At 38.7% G+C, this 19265-nt stretch overlaps 1 protein-coding gene across 1 annotated transcript in view; it reads left to right on the plus strand.

Moving 5' to 3' along the window:
- SEL1L (SEL1L adaptor subunit of ERAD E3 ubiquitin ligase) overlaps positions 1-15730 on the plus strand; it is a 71427-nt gene extending 55697 nt beyond the window's left edge. The window contains exons 15-21 of the mRNA XM_033187224.1: positions 431-518; positions 833-981; positions 1915-2080; positions 2630-2704; positions 3997-4169; positions 8945-9073; positions 11502-15730. Coding sequence (XP_033043115.1) covers positions 431-518; positions 833-981; positions 1915-2080; positions 2630-2704; positions 3997-4169; positions 8945-9073; positions 11502-11711 — 990 coding nt within the window. The 3' untranslated portion in view covers positions 11712-15730. The remainder of the gene's footprint in view (positions 1-430; positions 519-832; positions 982-1914; positions 2081-2629; positions 2705-3996; positions 4170-8944; positions 9074-11501) is intronic.
- Positions 15731-19265: the final 3535 nt, after the last annotated feature.

Below are 19265 nucleotides of genomic sequence, written 5' to 3' on the forward strand. Positions count from 1 at the left end.
CATATGACCTTTGAAGTATAATAATAATGTAGTGTTTGGTAAGGTACACAGGGAGTAAAAGAATAAGGAGAGAATTTTCCTCTTTTAATTTTAGGAAAATTGAGGTTTAAAAAGGATTAATTGGTTAGCAGAGAAGATTGACTGTTTCTTAATTCCTGGTCTGATGTTCTACTAGTGTTTCTGCTTTCTGAGAGCAACATACAAATTGTTTCACAAAAACTCTTACTTGCTCTTCTTCACCGCCTTAAATATTAATCCCCCTATGACTTAATGTATATTATTATCTATTATAAGAATTAGAAAGTGGTCTTTTTAATGGCTCTTCGGGAATATTTTTTTATATGCTTTGTTCATTTTTTTAATAAATCTCTTAACTTTTGAGTATGTCAGCCTTTTGAGCGTTCTCATCATATGACATCTTTTTCTACAGAATTATGATCTAGCCCTGAAGTATTTCCAGAAAGCTGCTGAACAAGGCTGGGTGGATGGGCAACTACAGCTTGGTTCCATGTACTATAGTAAGTAACACTGGAATTAATGGTGGATACACCAAGATCTGAATTAAGCTGTTTTCCTCTGGATGGCATTATCATATGGAAATGGGTATTATCAAATTCTGGCTGGTTAAATGTTCTGCCAGTTCAATGATTTATACATCTTATGTTTTTCATTGTAAATTATATTAATCTGTATCAATATGCTAATTTGTATTAGATTCACATATTTACTCAGAATTCTTTCATTAGAGTTTTATTCCTCATATATAAGCCTCCTCTGATGCTTAACTAAATCTTAAGTCTATTATCTTGTGTGATTTTTTTTTTTCTTACAGACGGCATTGGAGTCAAGAGAGATTATAAACAGGCCTTGAAGTATTTTAATTTAGCTTCTCAGGGAGGCCATATCTTGGCCTTCTACAACCTAGCTCAGATGCATGCCAGTGGCACCGGTGTGATGCGATCATGTCACACTGCAGTGGAGGTAAGGTCTTTTCTACAACTTGTGTGTAGGGAGTTGATTTGCCCAGCAGGAAAGTCTGTGCTTTTAATTCTGGTTTTCTTGGTATGTTTTCTTACATAGTTCTAGACTCAGCCTACCTAGCTTTGATATACTGAGGGAAGACTGAGGGGTCAGTGTGTAATTATTATACTTACTTATTACAGTCTCTCCCTATTAGAATCAACTGTATAAGGGGAGACATTGGTGTCTGCAGTATCTCTTGCACCTAAGACAGTATCTGATAATAATCAGCATCAAAAAAAAATGTGAGCTGGGCACAGTGGCACGTGCCTGTAGTCCCAGCTACTTAGGAGGTTAAGGTGGATGATGGCTTGAGCCCAGGAGTTCGAGACCAACCTGGACAACATAGAAAGAGCCGATCACTTTAAAAAAAAAAAAAAAAGGAAAGAAAGAAAAAGTTGAATGAATGTTCCAAAAAGGAATGCTAATATCTTCTAATTGGAAATTTTCCTCTTAGCTGTTTCTTAGACCTGGCACTTTAGAGTGACATTGATAAATGCTTAGCAAAGTTTCTAAATCTCCGTACTTTAGTTCACTCACTTGTCAAATGGGGCTGTTAACAGGACTTACGTCATAGGGTGGTCCCTCATGAACCTCACGGGAGAATTAAGAATCGTAGTACACATAAACCATTAGAACAGTACCTGGGCAGAGTAAATGGTCATTTTTGTAGTACAATAATTGTGTACTGTTTTTTTTAATAAACCCGTTGACTTCTAAAGAGTAAGTGAAAACTTTAAATAAGTATCTCAAACTTTTATGTCTATTCAAGAAAGCTGCCAGAAATTGAAAGAGCAAGCTTAATAGTTATCTGTAGCCAAAGTGCGTAAGTGATTATCTGGTATATCGTTCTTATTTTCTTTTACTGGTTATTTTTTTCCCCACCTCACACAGTTGTTTAAGAATGTATGTGAACGAGGCCGTTGGTCTGAAAGGCTTATGACTGCCTATAACAGCTATAAAGATGGTGATTACAATGCTGCAGTGATCCAGTACCTCCTCCTGGCTGAACAGGGCTATGAAGTGGCACAAAGCAATGCAGCCTTCATTCTTGATCAGAGTAAGGTTCATTTTAGTCCTGCCTTAGGTTTAGAATGCACGAGTTCACACCAGTGAACTGTTTAATCTGTTCAAAAAGAAAAGCTACTAGGAAACATTCTTTATTATTATAACTGGAACTGAACACACTTGCTTAAGTTATTAATATTTTACTTTAGCCATCAAAGTTAGTTTTATAACCAGAGTTGACTGTAGAAATGGATTTGACATTCATTTTAAAATTAAGCCCTTTGCATAAATATATTTTTCAAAATACAGTGGATACAAAAACGCCATTTTCCCAACACTGTGTAGAAAAGTGGCTCAATAGTCTCATGATTGGTTCTATAGATAAAACATGTTTCACAAAGTAGTGCGCTCTTGCATCTGGTGATTGCTTTGAACTCACTATTTTAGTTCAGTAATTGTCTAATTTCAGCATTTGTTTTAATTCTTATATCCTAATTCTTCTTAACTTATGCTTCACCTGTCCTCCCTACTTTGCAAATGAAAATTAAGTCTAGTGCCTTTTCTTAAATGCCTGATTTGTATTTTGTTTCTTTTCCTGTAGGAGAAGCAACCATTGTAGGTGAGAATGAAACTTATCCCAGAGCTTTGCTACATTGGAACAGGGCTGCCTCTCAAGGTGAGTGATTAAATCTAGGATAAGAGTTTCACCCAGGGACTTCCCTGTGTTGTTTATCTCCCGTGAGAATATTAAACCATGCCATTCATCATCTTTAAATTAGGCAGAAGCCGGGCACGGTGGCTCACGCCTGTAAGCCTAGCACTTTGGGAGGCCAAGGCAGAAGGATCACTTGAGGTCAGGAGTTTGAAACCAGCCTAGCCAGCATAGTGAAACCCTAACTCTATTAAAAAGACAAAAAAATTAGCCAGGCATGGTGGCAGGCGTCTCTAATCCCAGCTACTCAGGAGGCTGAGGCAGGAGAATCACTTGAACCTGGGAGACAGAGGTTACAGTGAGCCAAGATCGCACCACTGCACTCCAGCCTGGGTGACAGAACGAGACTATCTCAAAAAAAATAATAATTAATTAAGCGGAGATACTGTGACTTAATTTGTTTGCATATTATTCATATTTATTCTTAACAGGGAAGTTTCTGAGAACCAGAGTTTCTAAATTGGGTTGTAAAGTCTTTGTACAACACATTTCCGTCAGGCTATGATTCACTCTTTGGTTTCTAGTTTGGTTTCTAGTTTGTATGAAACGGGAATTAAATAGAATATATGATAGAACATTAGTCCGAAACCTAAGAGACTTTTTCCTCTTTTTCTTTTGAATATTTCTTTTGAAAATGTTCCTCTCAACCTTCTCTGCTTGTTCTTTCTCCAAGCCTAAATGGTCAGTCTGGACTATTTTAAAATGTAAGTGACATGATAAAGTAGAGCCTGATCATTTACATAGGAGTGTTTGTGAAAGAAGGGAGTACAGGTTGAGTATCCCTTATCTGAAATGCTTAGGGAGCAGAGTGTTTCAGATTTCGGATGTTTTTGTATTTGTGTGTGTGTGTTGGGAATATTTGCGCATACATATTGTTTGAGCATCCTTAATCTGAAATCTGAAATGCTCCAGTGAGCGTTTCCTTTTGAGCATGACCTTTGAATGTCAAGTTTCAGGTTTTGGAGCATTTCAGATTTCAGATTTTTGAATTAGGGATATTAAACCTGTCCCCCAACACACACACCAACTTGGTTTTACCTCTCTCTATTCCAAAGCCTTCTGCAGAAGAGCTATACTTCTAGTTTAAATTTTTCCTGGACTTTATAACTTGGCTGAAAGGATTTGCTACAAAGTTTGTGTACTACGAATTAAAATTATTTGTTTTATGTAAGCATGTTAACAGGAGGAGAAAAAAGTTTGGTCTGTTTTAAACATACTTTATTTATTGGCAGTTCTACATTTAACTTTTGTTTAAGGCTATACTGTGGCTAGAATTAAACTCGGAGACTACCATTTCTATGGATTTGGCACCGATGTCGATTATGAAACTGCATTTATTCATTACCGTCTGGCTTCTGAGCAGCAACACAGTGCACAAGCTATGTTTAATCTGGGATACATGCATGAGAAAGGACTGGGCATTAAACAGGTGAGTGTGGCTTCCAAACATGTTTGAATCATATCATTGTGTATGGGGGAAACACTTGCATTTGAATAGAAAATAGACTTTCCTTGCCATTCAGTTGGATTTCAGGCCACTAAATTATGGGCCTGATTTGTAGTATTTCAGAAGACTGCCCTTCCATCTCTCATCCTCCAGCACCCACAGGTACTACTATCCATGCCGTTTTATTTAGGGATTAAGCTGAAGACAGACTCATGAAAATGGAAGTGCAGTGCTGCCTCTGCTGATAACTACTTGTCTGAGAAACTATCTGTCCGTCTTCAGCCAAATTCTATTCTTTTCAAATTATTTTGAACTATATTAAATGTATTCTGATAAATTTATTTCTGATTCTTATACTTTCCTAATGAAGTCTGACATTCTCTGGACTCATGACTTAAGGTTTTGCCTGTGTGCCCTCAAAAGAAACTGGAAAAACTACAGACCCCCTTGTACATTTTTAAGTTGGCATTTCAGTTTTTTCTTAAGTTTCACAAGGTCTAAATTCTAGCTATTTTAATCATTAACATTTTAAAATAGAATTAGTTACCCTTAAAATATCCAGTAGACTCTAAATAACAATAATTTAATACCCACCCACCTTTATTAATGTTTTAGAAATATACAAGCAAGTTTTTTAATTGAAAGTTATGTCTTTTCCTGTTTCCCTAAATTTATGTTTTCTACCATGACTTCTGTAGAATGTAATACTAATGTATTGTTTTTAATGCTTAGGTCTTTTACTGATTACTCTAGCATACTTATCTGAAACAAACAAGTGTATAAATTCATTTTGAATTTTTTTACCAGTGATCTAAGTGTTAAGAAAAATTCATGAGATATTACTAGTCACAGTTGGTCAGTTAATACATTGTTGGTCAAATCTACAAAATACGTTTTGATAAAACTTTGCTTTTTGTATTGTTAATTGAAAATGCATCTTTTAATGAGATAAATGAAGTATTTGTTAAAAATTGAGTAGATTTAGCATTAATTCTGTTTTTCATTTTTTAAAATGTATCACTAGAATGTCATTCATATAAATATGTATATGAAAAATGGGAAGAGTTTCACTGTAGCATGGTCACTTCATTCTTCAAACTGCCTTAAGAGATACCAAAAATCAGTCACTTGTCATTAGAAATTATTTTTAATGATCAATCCCCTGACCACTTGATAGGTCCCTCTTCAGTTGTGTTGAAAGCAAAGAATTGGAAACCAGAGACTTGTGAAAACATGCGTTCCCTGACACTGGAGCCTTTCACTTTTCTCATTTTCTAGGAAGAGTACAAAAGGCTTTACCAAGACTTATGCAATGGGCTGTTAATTATACTCCTTCCTGTGTCACTTAGAGGCCCTTTGTTGACCTAACTCTGCTTAAGGATTGAGGGAAAGTTAAGTTCATTTTTTGCTAATGCAGTATTTTCTTGACAAAATGCTGCTGCTTTGTTCACATTTGGATGTTTTATTTTAATTAAAGTATGTAAATGTTCATATTTTAAACGTACCTTAATATTTAGAATATTACTAAAATTAGATACTTACATATAGTTCAGTCAAGGCTTAGGAGCAGCAAACTCAGTACATTCAGCTTCTGGAAGATCTCTGCCACTTAATGTAGCAATCAAACCCAGTCATCCAGTGTCCCAAATTAGACTTAGCCTCTATCAGAAAGGCTGACGGGTTTGTCTTTTTTTTTTTTTTTTTTTTTTTTTTTTTTTTTTTTTGAGACGGAGTCTTGCTCTGTCGCCGGGGCTGGAGTGCAGTGGCCGGATCTCAGCTCACTGCAAGCTCCGCCTCCCGGGTTCACGCCATTCTCCTGCCTCAGCCTCCCGAGTAGCTGGGACTACAGACGCCCGCCACCTCGCCCGGCTAGTTTTTTGTATTTTTTAGTAGAGACGGGGTTTCACAGTATTCGCCAGGATGGTCTCGATCTCCTGACCTCGTGATCCGCCCGTCTCGGCCTCCCAAAGTGCTGGGATTACAGGCTTGAGCCACCGCGCCCGGCCTGTCTTTTTTTATTTAAATGGAGATGGGGTACCACTGTGTTGCTTAGGCTTGTCTCAAACCCCTGGGGACTCAAGCGCCTTGGCCTCCAAAAGTGCTGGGATAGCAGGTATGAGCCACTGCACCCAGCTGACTTTATTTTTAAATCAACTGAAGTTTAACATGACTAATATAAAGATCACATGTAAGTTATGGCTTTCATGGAGTACATCTAGTAATAATTTACTGACTGTAGTCAAGATTAAAATGATATAACTAAGCCGGTTTTATAATAGGTTATAAAACAAGAAAATTAATGTGCTCTTCTAATTTAATTTGTAGTACAACGTGTAACTAATAATAGAAATTCTTGTGAATAAAGAATATGGTAAAAGGCATAGTATTCCTTTGATAAGAGTAGGAGGAGGGAACTTTTGCTTAGCTTTTGAGAATAAATAATCATGTATGAAAATAAATAATCATGGCCGGGCGCGGTGGCTCAAGTCTGTAATCCTAGCACTTTGGGAGGCCGAGACGGGTGGATCACAAGGTCAGGAGATCGAGACCATCCTGGCTAACATGGTGAAACCCCGTCTCTACTGAAAAATACAAAAAACTAGCCGGGCGAGGTGGCGGGCGCCTGTAGTCCCAGCTACTCGGGAGGCTGAGGCAGGAGAATGGCGTAAACCCGGGAGGTGGAGCTTGCAGTGAGCCGAGATCCGGCCACTGCACTCCAGCCTGGGCGACAGAGCAAGACTCCGTCTCAAAAAAAAAAAAAGAAAAGAAAATAAATAATCATGTATAAAAATCAGTAACTCCATTACTTTTTTTTTTTTTTTTTTGAAATGGAGTCTTACTCTGTCGCCCAGGCTGGAGTGCAGTGGCGTGATCTTGGCTCGCTGCAACCTTCGCCTCCTGGATTCAAGCTATTCTCCTGCCTCAGTCTCCCGAATACCTGGGATTATAGGCACCTTCCATCACGCCCAGCTAATTTTTGTATTTTTAGTAGAGATGGGGTTTCACCATATTGGCCAGGCTGGTCTCGAACTCCTGACCTCATGAGCCACCTGCCTCGGCCTCCCAAAATGCTGGGATTACAGGCGTGAGCCACCACACCCAGTCCCATTACTGTTTTTTGTAAGACATTGTGATCACCTTTTGTATTTTTTTTCTGTTGAGGTTTAAAATATTCATGCTACTAAAAACAATTCCCCATTTAATATAGTTAGGAAAATATTAAATATGAGGATTGACTGTAATTGAAAAAAATCATATTATTTGGTAAGTTTTAATTACACATTAGTGAATCTATTTAATTACCCCAGTGAATCATCCAATGTATGAATCACATGAAGTTTGATCCATGATCTTGGAAAATACAGCAGTCCAAAAAACCATTTGAGTTATATTTTTCGAAAAACTCAGACACTAACCATACTGTTAACCATTATTTGAAGATGTTCTTCTTTTTAAATAATGACACACCCTAAGGACAAGAATAAGGAATAGGTGAAAATAACTGCTTGTATTTAAATATGTTGGCAGGGGGAGTCATTTTTGGTCTTTAACCTTTCTTCCTCATGTCTCATGGAATTCTTTAAGAGTTTGGTATTCTTTGATAATAGGGAGTAGAAGTGAGATTTTTTAAGTGAAAATTCTCACCATCCCATTCTATTACATGTCTGAATTCAGAACACTCCAGCCTGGGCCAAAATTAAGAATGACTGGTTTCACCCTTTGCAGAAAGATCTAACACAGGGAAACACAAGATCCACTAATAATTAGTCAATAAAGGAGCCTTCTCCAGAACCAGTATTTCAAGGTATCTCTTCTGGTGGTAGCCCCTGAGGTTTTTAGACCCCGAGGCAATGCACTTGAGGAAAGAGTGGGGTAGATAAGGGCTGTGCCTTCCTTTTTGCAGAGAAACGTTGCTGTGCACACAGGCCTATTCTCAGCAGATCCCTTTCAGGAAAAAGCACATATGGAAGCTGCAGAACTGCAGAACAGAGTCCCTTAACATGTCCATGCCAGTACCTCTTGTAAAATCTTTTTCTTTTTTTGGAGACAGGGTCTCGCTCTGTCACCCAGGCTGGAGTTCAGTGGCACCATTATCAGCTTACTGCAACCTCCGCCTCCTGGGTTCAAGTGATCCTCACACCTCAGCCTCCCAAGTAGCTGGGACTACAGGCAGGCGCCACCACACCCAGCTAATTTGGCTTATTTTTTTGTAGAGACAGTTTCACTGTGTTGCCTAGGTTGGTCTTGAACTCCTGGCCTCAAGTGATCCTCCTGCTTCGCCCTCCCAAAGTGTTAGGATTACAGGAATGAGCCATCATGCCTGGCCTCTGTTGTAAAATCTTGAGTGTCTCTACCCCACTTTGAAGATCACTGTCCCAAACTGAAACCAGACGTTGCTAACACTGATTGAAGTTTTCAGTAGCAAAAAATTAGTGTGAGTTTCAGAGGTCACCCTTGGAAATCTCTAGGTTAACAGTGCTAATGCATAGATACATGGCTGTATCCAGCATATCTACACAGGAAATGAGATGTTATGTTGGGGGAAAATGAGTTTTTTAATTAAGTTTTTCAATATTAAGCAGTTAGATAATTAAACGAATTTTACCCAAGTAAAGCTTGGCATTTTTCTTTAGGTGAGGGAAACTCATTTTAAAATGAAAACCTCAAAGGTAAAATAAATTTGTCTAATATGTTCACTAAATATTTTTACTTATTTTGACAAGAAAATGCATTTTTGTTTCTTACCTATATTATAGGATATTCACCTTGCAAAACGTTTTTATGACATGGCAGCTGAAGCCAGCCCAGATGCACAAGTTCCAGTCTTCCTAGCCCTCTGCAAATTGGGCGTTGTCTATTTCTTGCAGTACATACGGGAAACAAACGTAAGTGGTCCATGCCTCTTTTCATTAAAATATAAATGATGGAAGATCTGTCCTGGAGGTTTGTTTTTCAAAAGTTGAGAAGCACAGGGAAGAGTGTTCTGCAGGTATCAGGTGTGTTCCCTTCTTCCCCTCGGCTCAGGTACCAGAGTACCTTATCAGGGAAGGGATCAATGCAGACACAAAGCAGCTAGTGCAGTTTTTAGATAGCGATTGACACTTCTAACACTAAAGCATTTTTCATGGAGGCAGATGTTTTCTGGTTTAGGGAAAACTGAGACTAACGGCAGTTTGAAACAGTATTTAATTCAGTAAACGTTATATCAGATGACCGCCTGGCAGTGACTCAAAGCAGTCCCTTAAAAAGAAAAAGAAAAAAAAAAAAAGGAAAGAAGAACCTGAGAACCTGCCCAGGTTGTTGTACTTCAGATTCTTCTGATAGTGAAACATGAAGTTGAAAACACCACCCGAATTTTCTTCTCTAAAAGTAGCGTACATTATTTAAATAGGCTAATGGGAGAACCTATATAGAAAGTGGGTTACCCATTTTCTTCAAAATAACCAACTTTAGTTGGCAATACTGATATGTAGGTACTCTTGGGTTCTGCCAGCTTTATATTTTGTTTCTAGTACTGTAGTTCCTAGAATGGATTCACTGGTGCAGCATTTCACTCTGAAAGCCAGCCCTAAGATGTTCAGAGCCCTTGTTTCTAACATAGGCTTATTCAGGACAAGAGAAGTTTCTTCAGGACCAGAAAAGGGTGATGTTTCACCCTTTGGTTAATGGCTTTCAGTATTACATTCGAGAACGGGCTTTCCCTCATGTCTGTCACAGGTATAAATGTAGTCCGTGCTGTTCCAGCATCAGCGAAAAGAAATGGACTTGTCTAGTCCATGCACCTGACGTCCTCCGCAGATAGGGCTCCAGAGCACTGGTCTTGTGGGACTCTGGCCTCCCGGTCGCTTATACATTAATTGCATGGTAGCATGAGTCAGGTGTGCTGTAACCACTGCCAATTGAAGCAATCTTTGTTCCTTTCATGAAAAAGCCGATCATGTGGCAGCCTCTTTCTCTCTCAGTACCATTGCAGACCCTTCTCTCTCTCAGTTTTTATTACTCACTGTTGGTTATGGTCTAGGACTTCATCTTATAATATGCTGTACTGGGTATATTATATCTTTGCTATTTGTGTTAATACAGAAGTATAAAGAAGACAGTAAAAACGCCCCATAATCCTGCCACCTGGCTATTCCAACTAAAAAGAAAAAGAGAGTACAAGACTAATAAGTAGCAATCGTAAGAAAGTCAGACAGTACAGAAGACCACAAATCTCCCATCCCAGATTCTTCCCCAGAGAACACAATTAGTGGTTTCTTGTCATTTTTTTCCAGGAAAATTTAGCACCTGTACCTACAAATGTGTTATAGAGATACTTCATATGTAATTTGATTTTAAAAATTATACCCCATATTTACTATCTTAATGGCGAAGTATAATAGAAGTCAGAAAGTGTCAGAAATAAGTGATATTAAAACAATTAAAATATCATAGCCTAAGGACGTAACTTTCAGGTTGCAATTCAGATGTTAAATATTTTGTGTTTTAGTTAAATCCTGATTGAGAAGCATTATTTATTCAGCTAGTAAATGTTTGAATTCCTGCTATTTTCAATTACATGGAGAACAGTGAAGTGGCCCCACTGTCATGGAACAGAGCTTTCCAGCTGGTGTGCTGTCACTGCCAGTAGATTCGCTGTGCCAAGATACTAATTTCTCCCCTTGGCTCGCCACTGTTTTTTTCTTTTTTTCTTTCTTTTTTTTTTTTTTTTTTGAGACAGAGTCTCGTTCTGTCGCCCAGGCTGGAGTGCAATGGCACAATCTCAGCTCATTGCAACCTCCACCTTCTGGGTTCAAGCATTTCTTGTGCCTCAGCCTCCCAAATAACTGGGATTACAGACGCTCACCACCATGCCTGGTTAATTTTTGTGTTTTTAGTAGAAACGGGATTTCGCCATGTTGGCCAGGCTGGTCTCGAGCTCCTGGCCTCAAGTGATACACTCACCTCGGCCTCCCAAAGTGCTGGGATTACAAGGCGTGAGCCCCTGTGCCTGGCCCCAGTGTTTGTTTTCAAATATTTTCTGTGAAAAATGGTTAAAATTAGTGTATTGGATTACTGATGGAAAGAACACTGTCAGACATTTTATATTAAATGTCAGCTGTTATACATGAATAGCTTAATTCCTCAGACACATTATTTTGAGCTTCAGTTGAAGGCTTTTAAAACCCTTGTAAACATACACACACACACATTGCAAAACATTTTTAAAACCAATTATTTTAATTTCTGTACTTACCTCTGCTGATGTAACTTTCCCACTTCCTTGCCTGACATTTTAGTGATAATAATGGTTACTATATTATTTTCGTTAAGATTCGGGATATGTTCACCCAACTTGATATGGACCAGCTTTTGGGACCTGAGTGGGACCTTTACCTCATGACCATCATTGCGCTGCTGTTGGGAACAGTCATAGCTTACAGACAAAGGCAGCACCAAGACATGCCTGCACCCAGGCCTCCAGGGCCACGGCCAGCTCCACCCCAGCAGGAGGCGCCACCAGAGCAGCAGCCACCACAGTAACAGCCACTGGGTCCAGCCTTGATCAGTGACGGCAAAGAAAGTTATCTGCTGGGAACACTTGCATTTGACCTTGAATCAGTGGTCACCTCCCGGAAGAGGCACGGCACAAGGAAGCATTGAACTCCTAAAGCTGCTTAGAATCTGATGCCTTTATTTTCAGGGATAAGTAACTCTTACCTAAACTAGCTGAATGTTTGTTTCAGTGCCATATGGAATAACAACGCTCAGTGGCTTTCTTTTTTCTTTTCTGGAAACATATGTGAGACACTCAAAGTAACGTCTGCTGTATCCAGCTATCTTTCTTGGATCCTTTTGGTCATTATTTCAGTGTGCATAAGTTCTTAATGTCAACCATCTTTAAGGTATTGTGCATCGACACTAAAAACTGATCAGTGTAAAAAGGAAAACCCAGTTAGTTGCAAATTTAAATGTGTTCGGAAGTCTGAAAATAGAACTTGCCTTTTAAGTTTTTGGAAACTGCGACAACTGAGAAACTCTTACCAGTCCACATGCAATTAGATTTATTCAGCATATTCATTATTTTAAAAGGGAAGATTGGGCGGTTTCTTATTGGTGATTGTCATACGGTATACCATACTCCTCTCCTTCAAAGACTGAAAGGCCTTGTTAAGGAGCTTTTTGTGAGCTTTACTTCCTTGGAATGGAATATACATATGCAAAGCCTTGTGAACTGACTCCTTGCCGAGAATTTGCCCCACCTACTCTAATTTGCTTGTTTGTTTTGAATATACAGAGCCTTGATCCAGAAGCCAGAGGATGGACTAAGTGGGAGAAACTAGAAAACAAAACGAACTCTGGTTGGGGTACCACGATCACAGACACAGACACACTTTTCCTAAAGTTGAAGCATTTGTTCCCAGGATTTATTTTACTTGGCATTTCTTTTTGCACAAAGAACACATCACCTTCCTGAATTCTTTAAATATGAAATATCATTGCCAGGGTATGGCTTAGAGTGACTACTATTATAATACTAAAACTCAGAGAATCAAAGATGGATTAAACTCAGTGGTTGATGAAAGCCAAAACCTGTCTATATTGTTCTGTACTATTCAGGTATCTTGTTATTTCTGATAGTTTTATATTATAATGGAAAGCCAGCCACTGCTTAGCTATCTTAGTCACCATTTTCTCACTACTAACATTAGGAAAATCAAGGCTACTTGATTTTCAGGATTGTCTGGTTAAATAGTATGGGAAAAAAACTGAAGAGGTTCACATAATCACACACGTGAAGGAATTAAAGCTTAAACTGAATTTGTATTTCATTGTATTGTCAGATGGTGGTGTTCACCAGCCTGTATCTTGTCTGAGACTGCATTTGTATCTGAGCGGTTTTCTATGCCTACTGATGTCAGTCTGTTTATACTAACCTTCATGCTTTTTTCCCAGAATCCCTCATCTGCCAGAAAACTTGAAAAGTTTATTGCTTGTAGAGGTGTACTGCTTTGATTTTTGAAGTTGGGGTAGTAGTTAGAACTAGATTCAGCTAGTCTATAATGAACATGAAGGCTTTTAAATGTGAAGTTGTATACCTTTTTTGTGTTTAGAGAATTATGGGAAACCTGGTAAGCAAAACTTTCCTCCCAGATAATTGCTTCCAAATTCAAAGAGTTGGTCACCAGGAGAACCATATGTATGAAAGCATATCTGTGAAAGGTAGGCAATTTACCCCCACTAAGTGTAGTGTTGCTTTAGGCAGCTCTTGTAAATACTAAGACTTGTTTGGTCTCTTACACGTAGAGATTTGAGTTCAGTTGGTACAGTACTTTGGTGTCTCCACCACTGCCCTTCTCCCCGCTTCAAAGTAAGTGTAATCCATGGTAGCAGCCACACTTCCTTTAGAAGGAACTGTTATAATTTATTTAAAAGTTGAAAAACCACCCAAGATGACTACCAACTTTCACTTTTTTCTTCTGCTGTCCACCCTCATTTTTCTTTTAGCAAGATTTTTATATCTAACTTTCCTTTCCTCCATTGAGTACATGCTTTGAGAAAACATTTCTTAAAACTGTGTGCCACCTAAGGCTGGATGGGAAAGTGCAGTCTTGTTCTTCATATAATAACCCACTTCTTATTAGTTTACCACTTGCCTTTTTTAATTGTTAATGTTCTGAATTTCCTTTTCTTGGCTTGTTTCCAGTTTGTTTTACCCTGGGTCATTTGCTGCCAGCAGTTTGTGAATGGTATCTTTCAAATAACTTAGTTCTTACGGCTTCACTTAAAGACTGTCTCAAAAATACTTTGCTCTCTTCTTTCTTGTTCATGGGACATGGTACCTAAGCAAATAGGAGTTGGGTTTGGTTTTTCTCCTAAAATAATGCTCAATACTTACCTAATCAAATGGCATCCATTTGAATAAAATGACAGTAACTAAAGCTAGTTAATGTCAGTGACATTAAACTAACTCAGGATTCAGGAGTTTTAATGTTAGAATTTAGACTTAACAGCTAGAGTGTGGCTTCATTTGTCCATGGTAGCCCATCTCTCCTAAGACCTTTTGTAGTCTGTCTTCCTGCCTTGGAATGTGATGACAGTAATACCGTTTAGTATTCTCTTGTGCATTTGGTTTGTTGGTTAGCCGACTGTCTTGAAACTAGTCATTTTGCTTCTATTTTATTTTACAGAGGTAGCATTGGCAGGGTTTTTTTTTCCTCTCTCTCTCTGTTTGAAGTTTCAGTTTCTGTTTTCTAGGTGAGGCTTATTTTTGATTAGTAGTCAATGACAAAAAAAATAAATAAATAAATCAAAGGTGACTTCTTTTCAAAATTTATTATTTAGCACTTAACTCAGATTATGAATTATTAATCTTGATACTCTTAAGGATTTGTTACTTTTCTGCATATTAGGTTAATTTTTACCTTGCATGTGAGAGTCTTACCACTAAGCCATTTTGTCTCTGTACTATTGGGAAGTTTTGGAAACCCCTGCCAGTGATCTGGTGATGATCTGATGATTTATTTAAAGAGCCGTTGATGCCTCCAGGAAACTTAAGTATTTCATTAATATATATATAGGATTTTTTTTTGTTTTTTTTTTGCTTTGTCTTTCTCTCCCTTCTTTTATCCTCATGTTCATTTTTCAGTGTTTTGGAAGTATGCATGCAGGCCTATAAATGAAAAACACAAGTCTTTATGTGTGTAGCATGTACATTCATGTCTTAACTACATATGCAAAAACTTCCTTTACAGAGGTTCGGACTAACATTTAACATGCACATTTCAAAACAAGATGTGTCACGGAAACAGCCCCTTTCCCTGCCAAGACAAGCAGAGTTATATTTGTTTCAGTGACAGCTAATATTTGTTTTGAAAGTGAAGCTCATATGTATATATATTACACATTATTATGACTAGAAGTATATAAGAAATGATTAGAACAAAAGAAAATTTCTATTTTCATGCAAATATTTTTCATCGGTCATCGCTCTCAAATATAAATGAAAATATAACACTCCTGAATGCCTGAGGCACGATCTGGATTTTAAATTTGTGGTATTCATTGAAAAGAAGCTACATTTCTCCACCCACTTGGTATTTCAAGAAAATTTAAAACGATCCCAAGGAAAGATGATTTGTATGTTAAAGTGACTGTTTGCACAAGTAAAAGTCTGATGTGTGCATGAAAAGGATTCCTTGGTTATGTGCAGGGAATCATCTCACATGCTGTTTTTCCTATTTGGTCTGAGAAACAGGCTGACACTATTCTCTTTGATTAAAAAATAAACTCATAAAACTCATAATGTTGATATAATCAAGATATAACCACTATAAATATGTAGAAAAGGAAGTTTTAAAAGACCTTAAGCTGGCATTGTGAAGGAACACCATGGTAGACACTTTTTGTAAATGTATTTTGTATTTAATGAAATGCAGTATAAAGGTTGGTGAAGTGTAACATAATTGTGTAAACAAACAAATCCTGTTAATAGAGAGATGTACAGATTCGTTTTGTACTGTATCTTGAAACTTGTGAAATAAAGATTCCACCTCTGGTTATCCTGTATGCTGTAATATACCACAACCAGTCATCTTTCCAGATAGACTTTTTTTAAGCTGAATGATTCAATTTTTAAATGTTTTTTGGAAATTCAGAAGCTTCTGAAAACATTCATTTGGGGCAATTTGAATTCATGTTTCATTTTAAACTCCTGAAATTCAGATTTTTACAAGTCCAATATTGCCCTAGGGAGAGCATGAATTTGCTAAGAAATGTGATTATCTTTTCAATCTCCGATCATCTTTGCCCTGAAGCGGCCTGTGATATGTAGTAAGCGTGATTCACTCTAGCCTGATGATAATATAATTTATCTAAAGTTTGTTTATGCATTGCCTTGTGGCAGGAAATTTTTAAGAGACACGTACAACACAGTAACATCTATTTATACTAAATATGCTCTGAGTAAAGGAGAAACGAAAAAATACGAAATCAAGAGTGAACATGTACACAAAATGCAACTGGAAGTGGGCTACAAATTTGGCCCCCAGCTTCCCAGCAGGCAACTCAAAGAGGTAACTGAGGTAAAATGTTCTAGCTTAGAAGCATTAGATCTTGGATAAAAAGCCTGCATGATGCAAATTGTGGCAACTGAGATGTCAGATCTCAAATTTTACTTGTGGGAGCACAGTCAGTGACCCCAGATGACCTTGACTGACCTAAAAGTTGTAGGGGAAGTCGGATGTCAGAGCCTTAACACCAGCAGGTGACCATCCAACCTGGGGCAATACCTGTTCATCACTTGGCCTCTTTCTGACAAGTCATTAGAACGTCCTCCATCTTCACTGGCTGCAACTTGATGAGCTACAGCCTCTTTACTAACTTCCTTTATGATGCTAATTTAGGTTGGTTATACCAGCTTAGAAGTATGCTTACATTAAGTTACAGCAGATACACAAATTAGATGCGAGTAAAAAAAAATCAGAATTTCTGTAGTAGGAACTATGAAAAAAAAAGAAATTTTTTACTTTTGGGTATTTTTCTATGAATAAGAAAAAGCATTAGAACCTATCAGTTCAAAAGGAAGTACTGCTGTGTAATGGGCTTTGTACGTTCCTTCTCAGGTCACGCCACTAGTTTGCCATCAAATTGAACAAGCTTTTCATTAGATCCTGAAAATTCACCACCCTAGTAGTTTATTATTGGTGTTATAATTTGAGTAGAACTCTGATTTTCCCTAGGGGCCAAATTCTTTTTATCCGGATTAAACATAACGTTAATGCTGAATTGTATATTAAATCCCATTTCTAAAAACTGCACAATTTTTTCTTGTGTGCGTGGAATGTGGTTAACTGAATTTGGAATGTTCATATAATTTGTTGCTGCTCAATCCAGTTTCCCTTTGCCTCCTCTCTACCGCCCGGTATAACCTCATTAATTCACCTCTCAGACTTGGAAAGAATGTCTCATAAGTCTTGGGAGATAAGAGATTCAGGTATCCCATGTAAGGATTCTAACTTCGAAAATGAGTATGTCATTGAGTTTTACATGATTCAAGATTTAAATGTGGGCAACAGAAACCTCTGTTCTTGGAAACAGATTTATTTCAGGATGTGAAAGCACAGCTGTGGGTTTCAAGAGTTTGCACACCTGCGTTTCCTCACCCTTCCTCTGTGGCTATGCCTGTAGATGCTTTTCTTAGGAAAATTTGATTAATTGAACTTTTTTTGTTCTAAATGCAATGTCCTGAAGTGAGTAGAGACTAACGCTGGCTGTGAGTGCATGTCGCTGGCTGTGAGTGCATGTGAGTGCATGGTGGTAAGGAGTTGGGGAGCCTTCCGGCTGATTTTGTTTCCCTTAAGTACTAAAAGAAGAATTTACTTGAATTTCTCCAACGTGTACATGTATTTTCTTTTACCTACCATTTGGACAATGTTCTGTGGCTGGTAGCATCTTAAACTGCTTTACTTTTTTTTTTTTTTTTTTTTCTTTTGAGACAGGGTCTCACTCTGTTGTCCAGGCTGAGTGCAGTGGCTCAATTAGAGCCCACTGCAGCCTCAAAACTCCTGGGCTCAAGAAATTCTCCCACCCCAGCCTCCTGCATAGATGGGACTACTAGGGTGTGCCGTGTGCCACCGCGGCCAGCTATTTTTTTATTTTTTGTAGAAACAGGGTCTCCCTATGTTTCCCAGGCTGGTCTCAAACTCCTGGGCTCAAGCAATCCTCCCACCTCAGCCTCCCAAAGTGCTGGTATTACAGGTGTGAGCCACCATACCCAGCCCGTCTTACATCTTTCAGTGCATGGAAATGTACTTCCAGGACTGCGAGAGCTGAGAAGAGCAGGGTATTTTCCCTGTAGCCATCTTTGGACCCTAGCTGAAGTATGTGCTGCAGGTAAAAGCACCCACACTGGGCCTTTTTTATTTCAGAAGGAGGAAAAAGTAATTGAAGCCTTAAGTTTGTGTAATTGGTATCTGTATTTCATCACTCATTTGAGACTGAAAATTAATTAAAGCCTCATAACTAGACTGTTGTTTTGTGTTCTCACGTTAGCTAAACCAAAGAATCTGTTGAGTCTCAACACAGTACAGTAAGTTAAGAGATCACATTTGTGCCTTAGAGCAGTTAAACAGAGGCGAAACCCATGAACAGAGATGAAACCCAAACTTTACTACAGAGAAATGAAACTCCATCTCATCTGACCTATTGCCACTCCTTGAAAGGGCTTTTTAATTGTGAGTCACCATTTCAGTGCAGGCCATTATGACAGCTCAGATAGATGCATAAGGGAAAGGTCCATGGCCAGGTGTGGTGGCTCACACCTGTAATCCCAGGAGTTTGGGAGGTGGAGGCAGGCGGATTACGAGGTCAGGAGTTCGAGACCAGCCTGGCCAACATGGTGAAATCCCCTCTCTACTAAAAATACAAAAATTAGCTGGACGTGGTGGTACATGCCTGTAATCTCAGCTACTTGGGAGGCTGAGGCAGGAGAATGGCTTGAACCCAGGAAGTGGAGGTTGCAGTAAGCCAAGATCGCGCCACTGCACTCCAGCCTGGGTAACAGCAAGAATCCATCTCAAAAAAAAAAAAAAGAGATTCAGACACAACCAACCGTTTGATCCTCGCATGGGTTCTCCTGAGTTGCCCAATCCCTTCACAAAAGAGATTAGTGATGGTCAGTCCTAGCCCCACTGAATGGCCCTAAAATGCAAAGGAAAACGGGAAGGATGCCATAGCGAGAAACTGCAGTCGAGTCCTCACACTGGGTGGCTGGCCCCAGACAAGTGATTTGCTGGACAGGGTTCTCATAGGCATCAAGAGACTGGGTGGGGATGGTCGTTAAGGTCCTGTCCAGCTGTGGGAGGTCTTAAGTGCCAAAAGAAACCAAATTGACTTTTTATTCCACTGACACCAGACCCTTTACAAGGCTTCCTGGTGGAAATGACAGCATTCCACTGTCCTAAAATGGTTGACTCTGAATCATTTACAAGCAAAGTTTATGCTAAAGAGGTCAATATTAACGTTTATACATAAGGGGTCGGGCGCAGTGGCTCACGCCTGTGATCACAACACATTGGGAGACCGAGGCTTGAAGTC

Source organism: Trachypithecus francoisi, unplaced genomic scaffold (assembly GCF_009764315.1).
Source record: "Trachypithecus francoisi isolate TF-2019V2 unplaced genomic scaffold, Tfra_2.0 Lachesis_group3, whole genome shotgun sequence".
In the NCBI taxonomy this organism is placed as follows: domain Eukaryota; kingdom Metazoa; phylum Chordata; class Mammalia; order Primates; family Cercopithecidae; genus Trachypithecus; species Trachypithecus francoisi.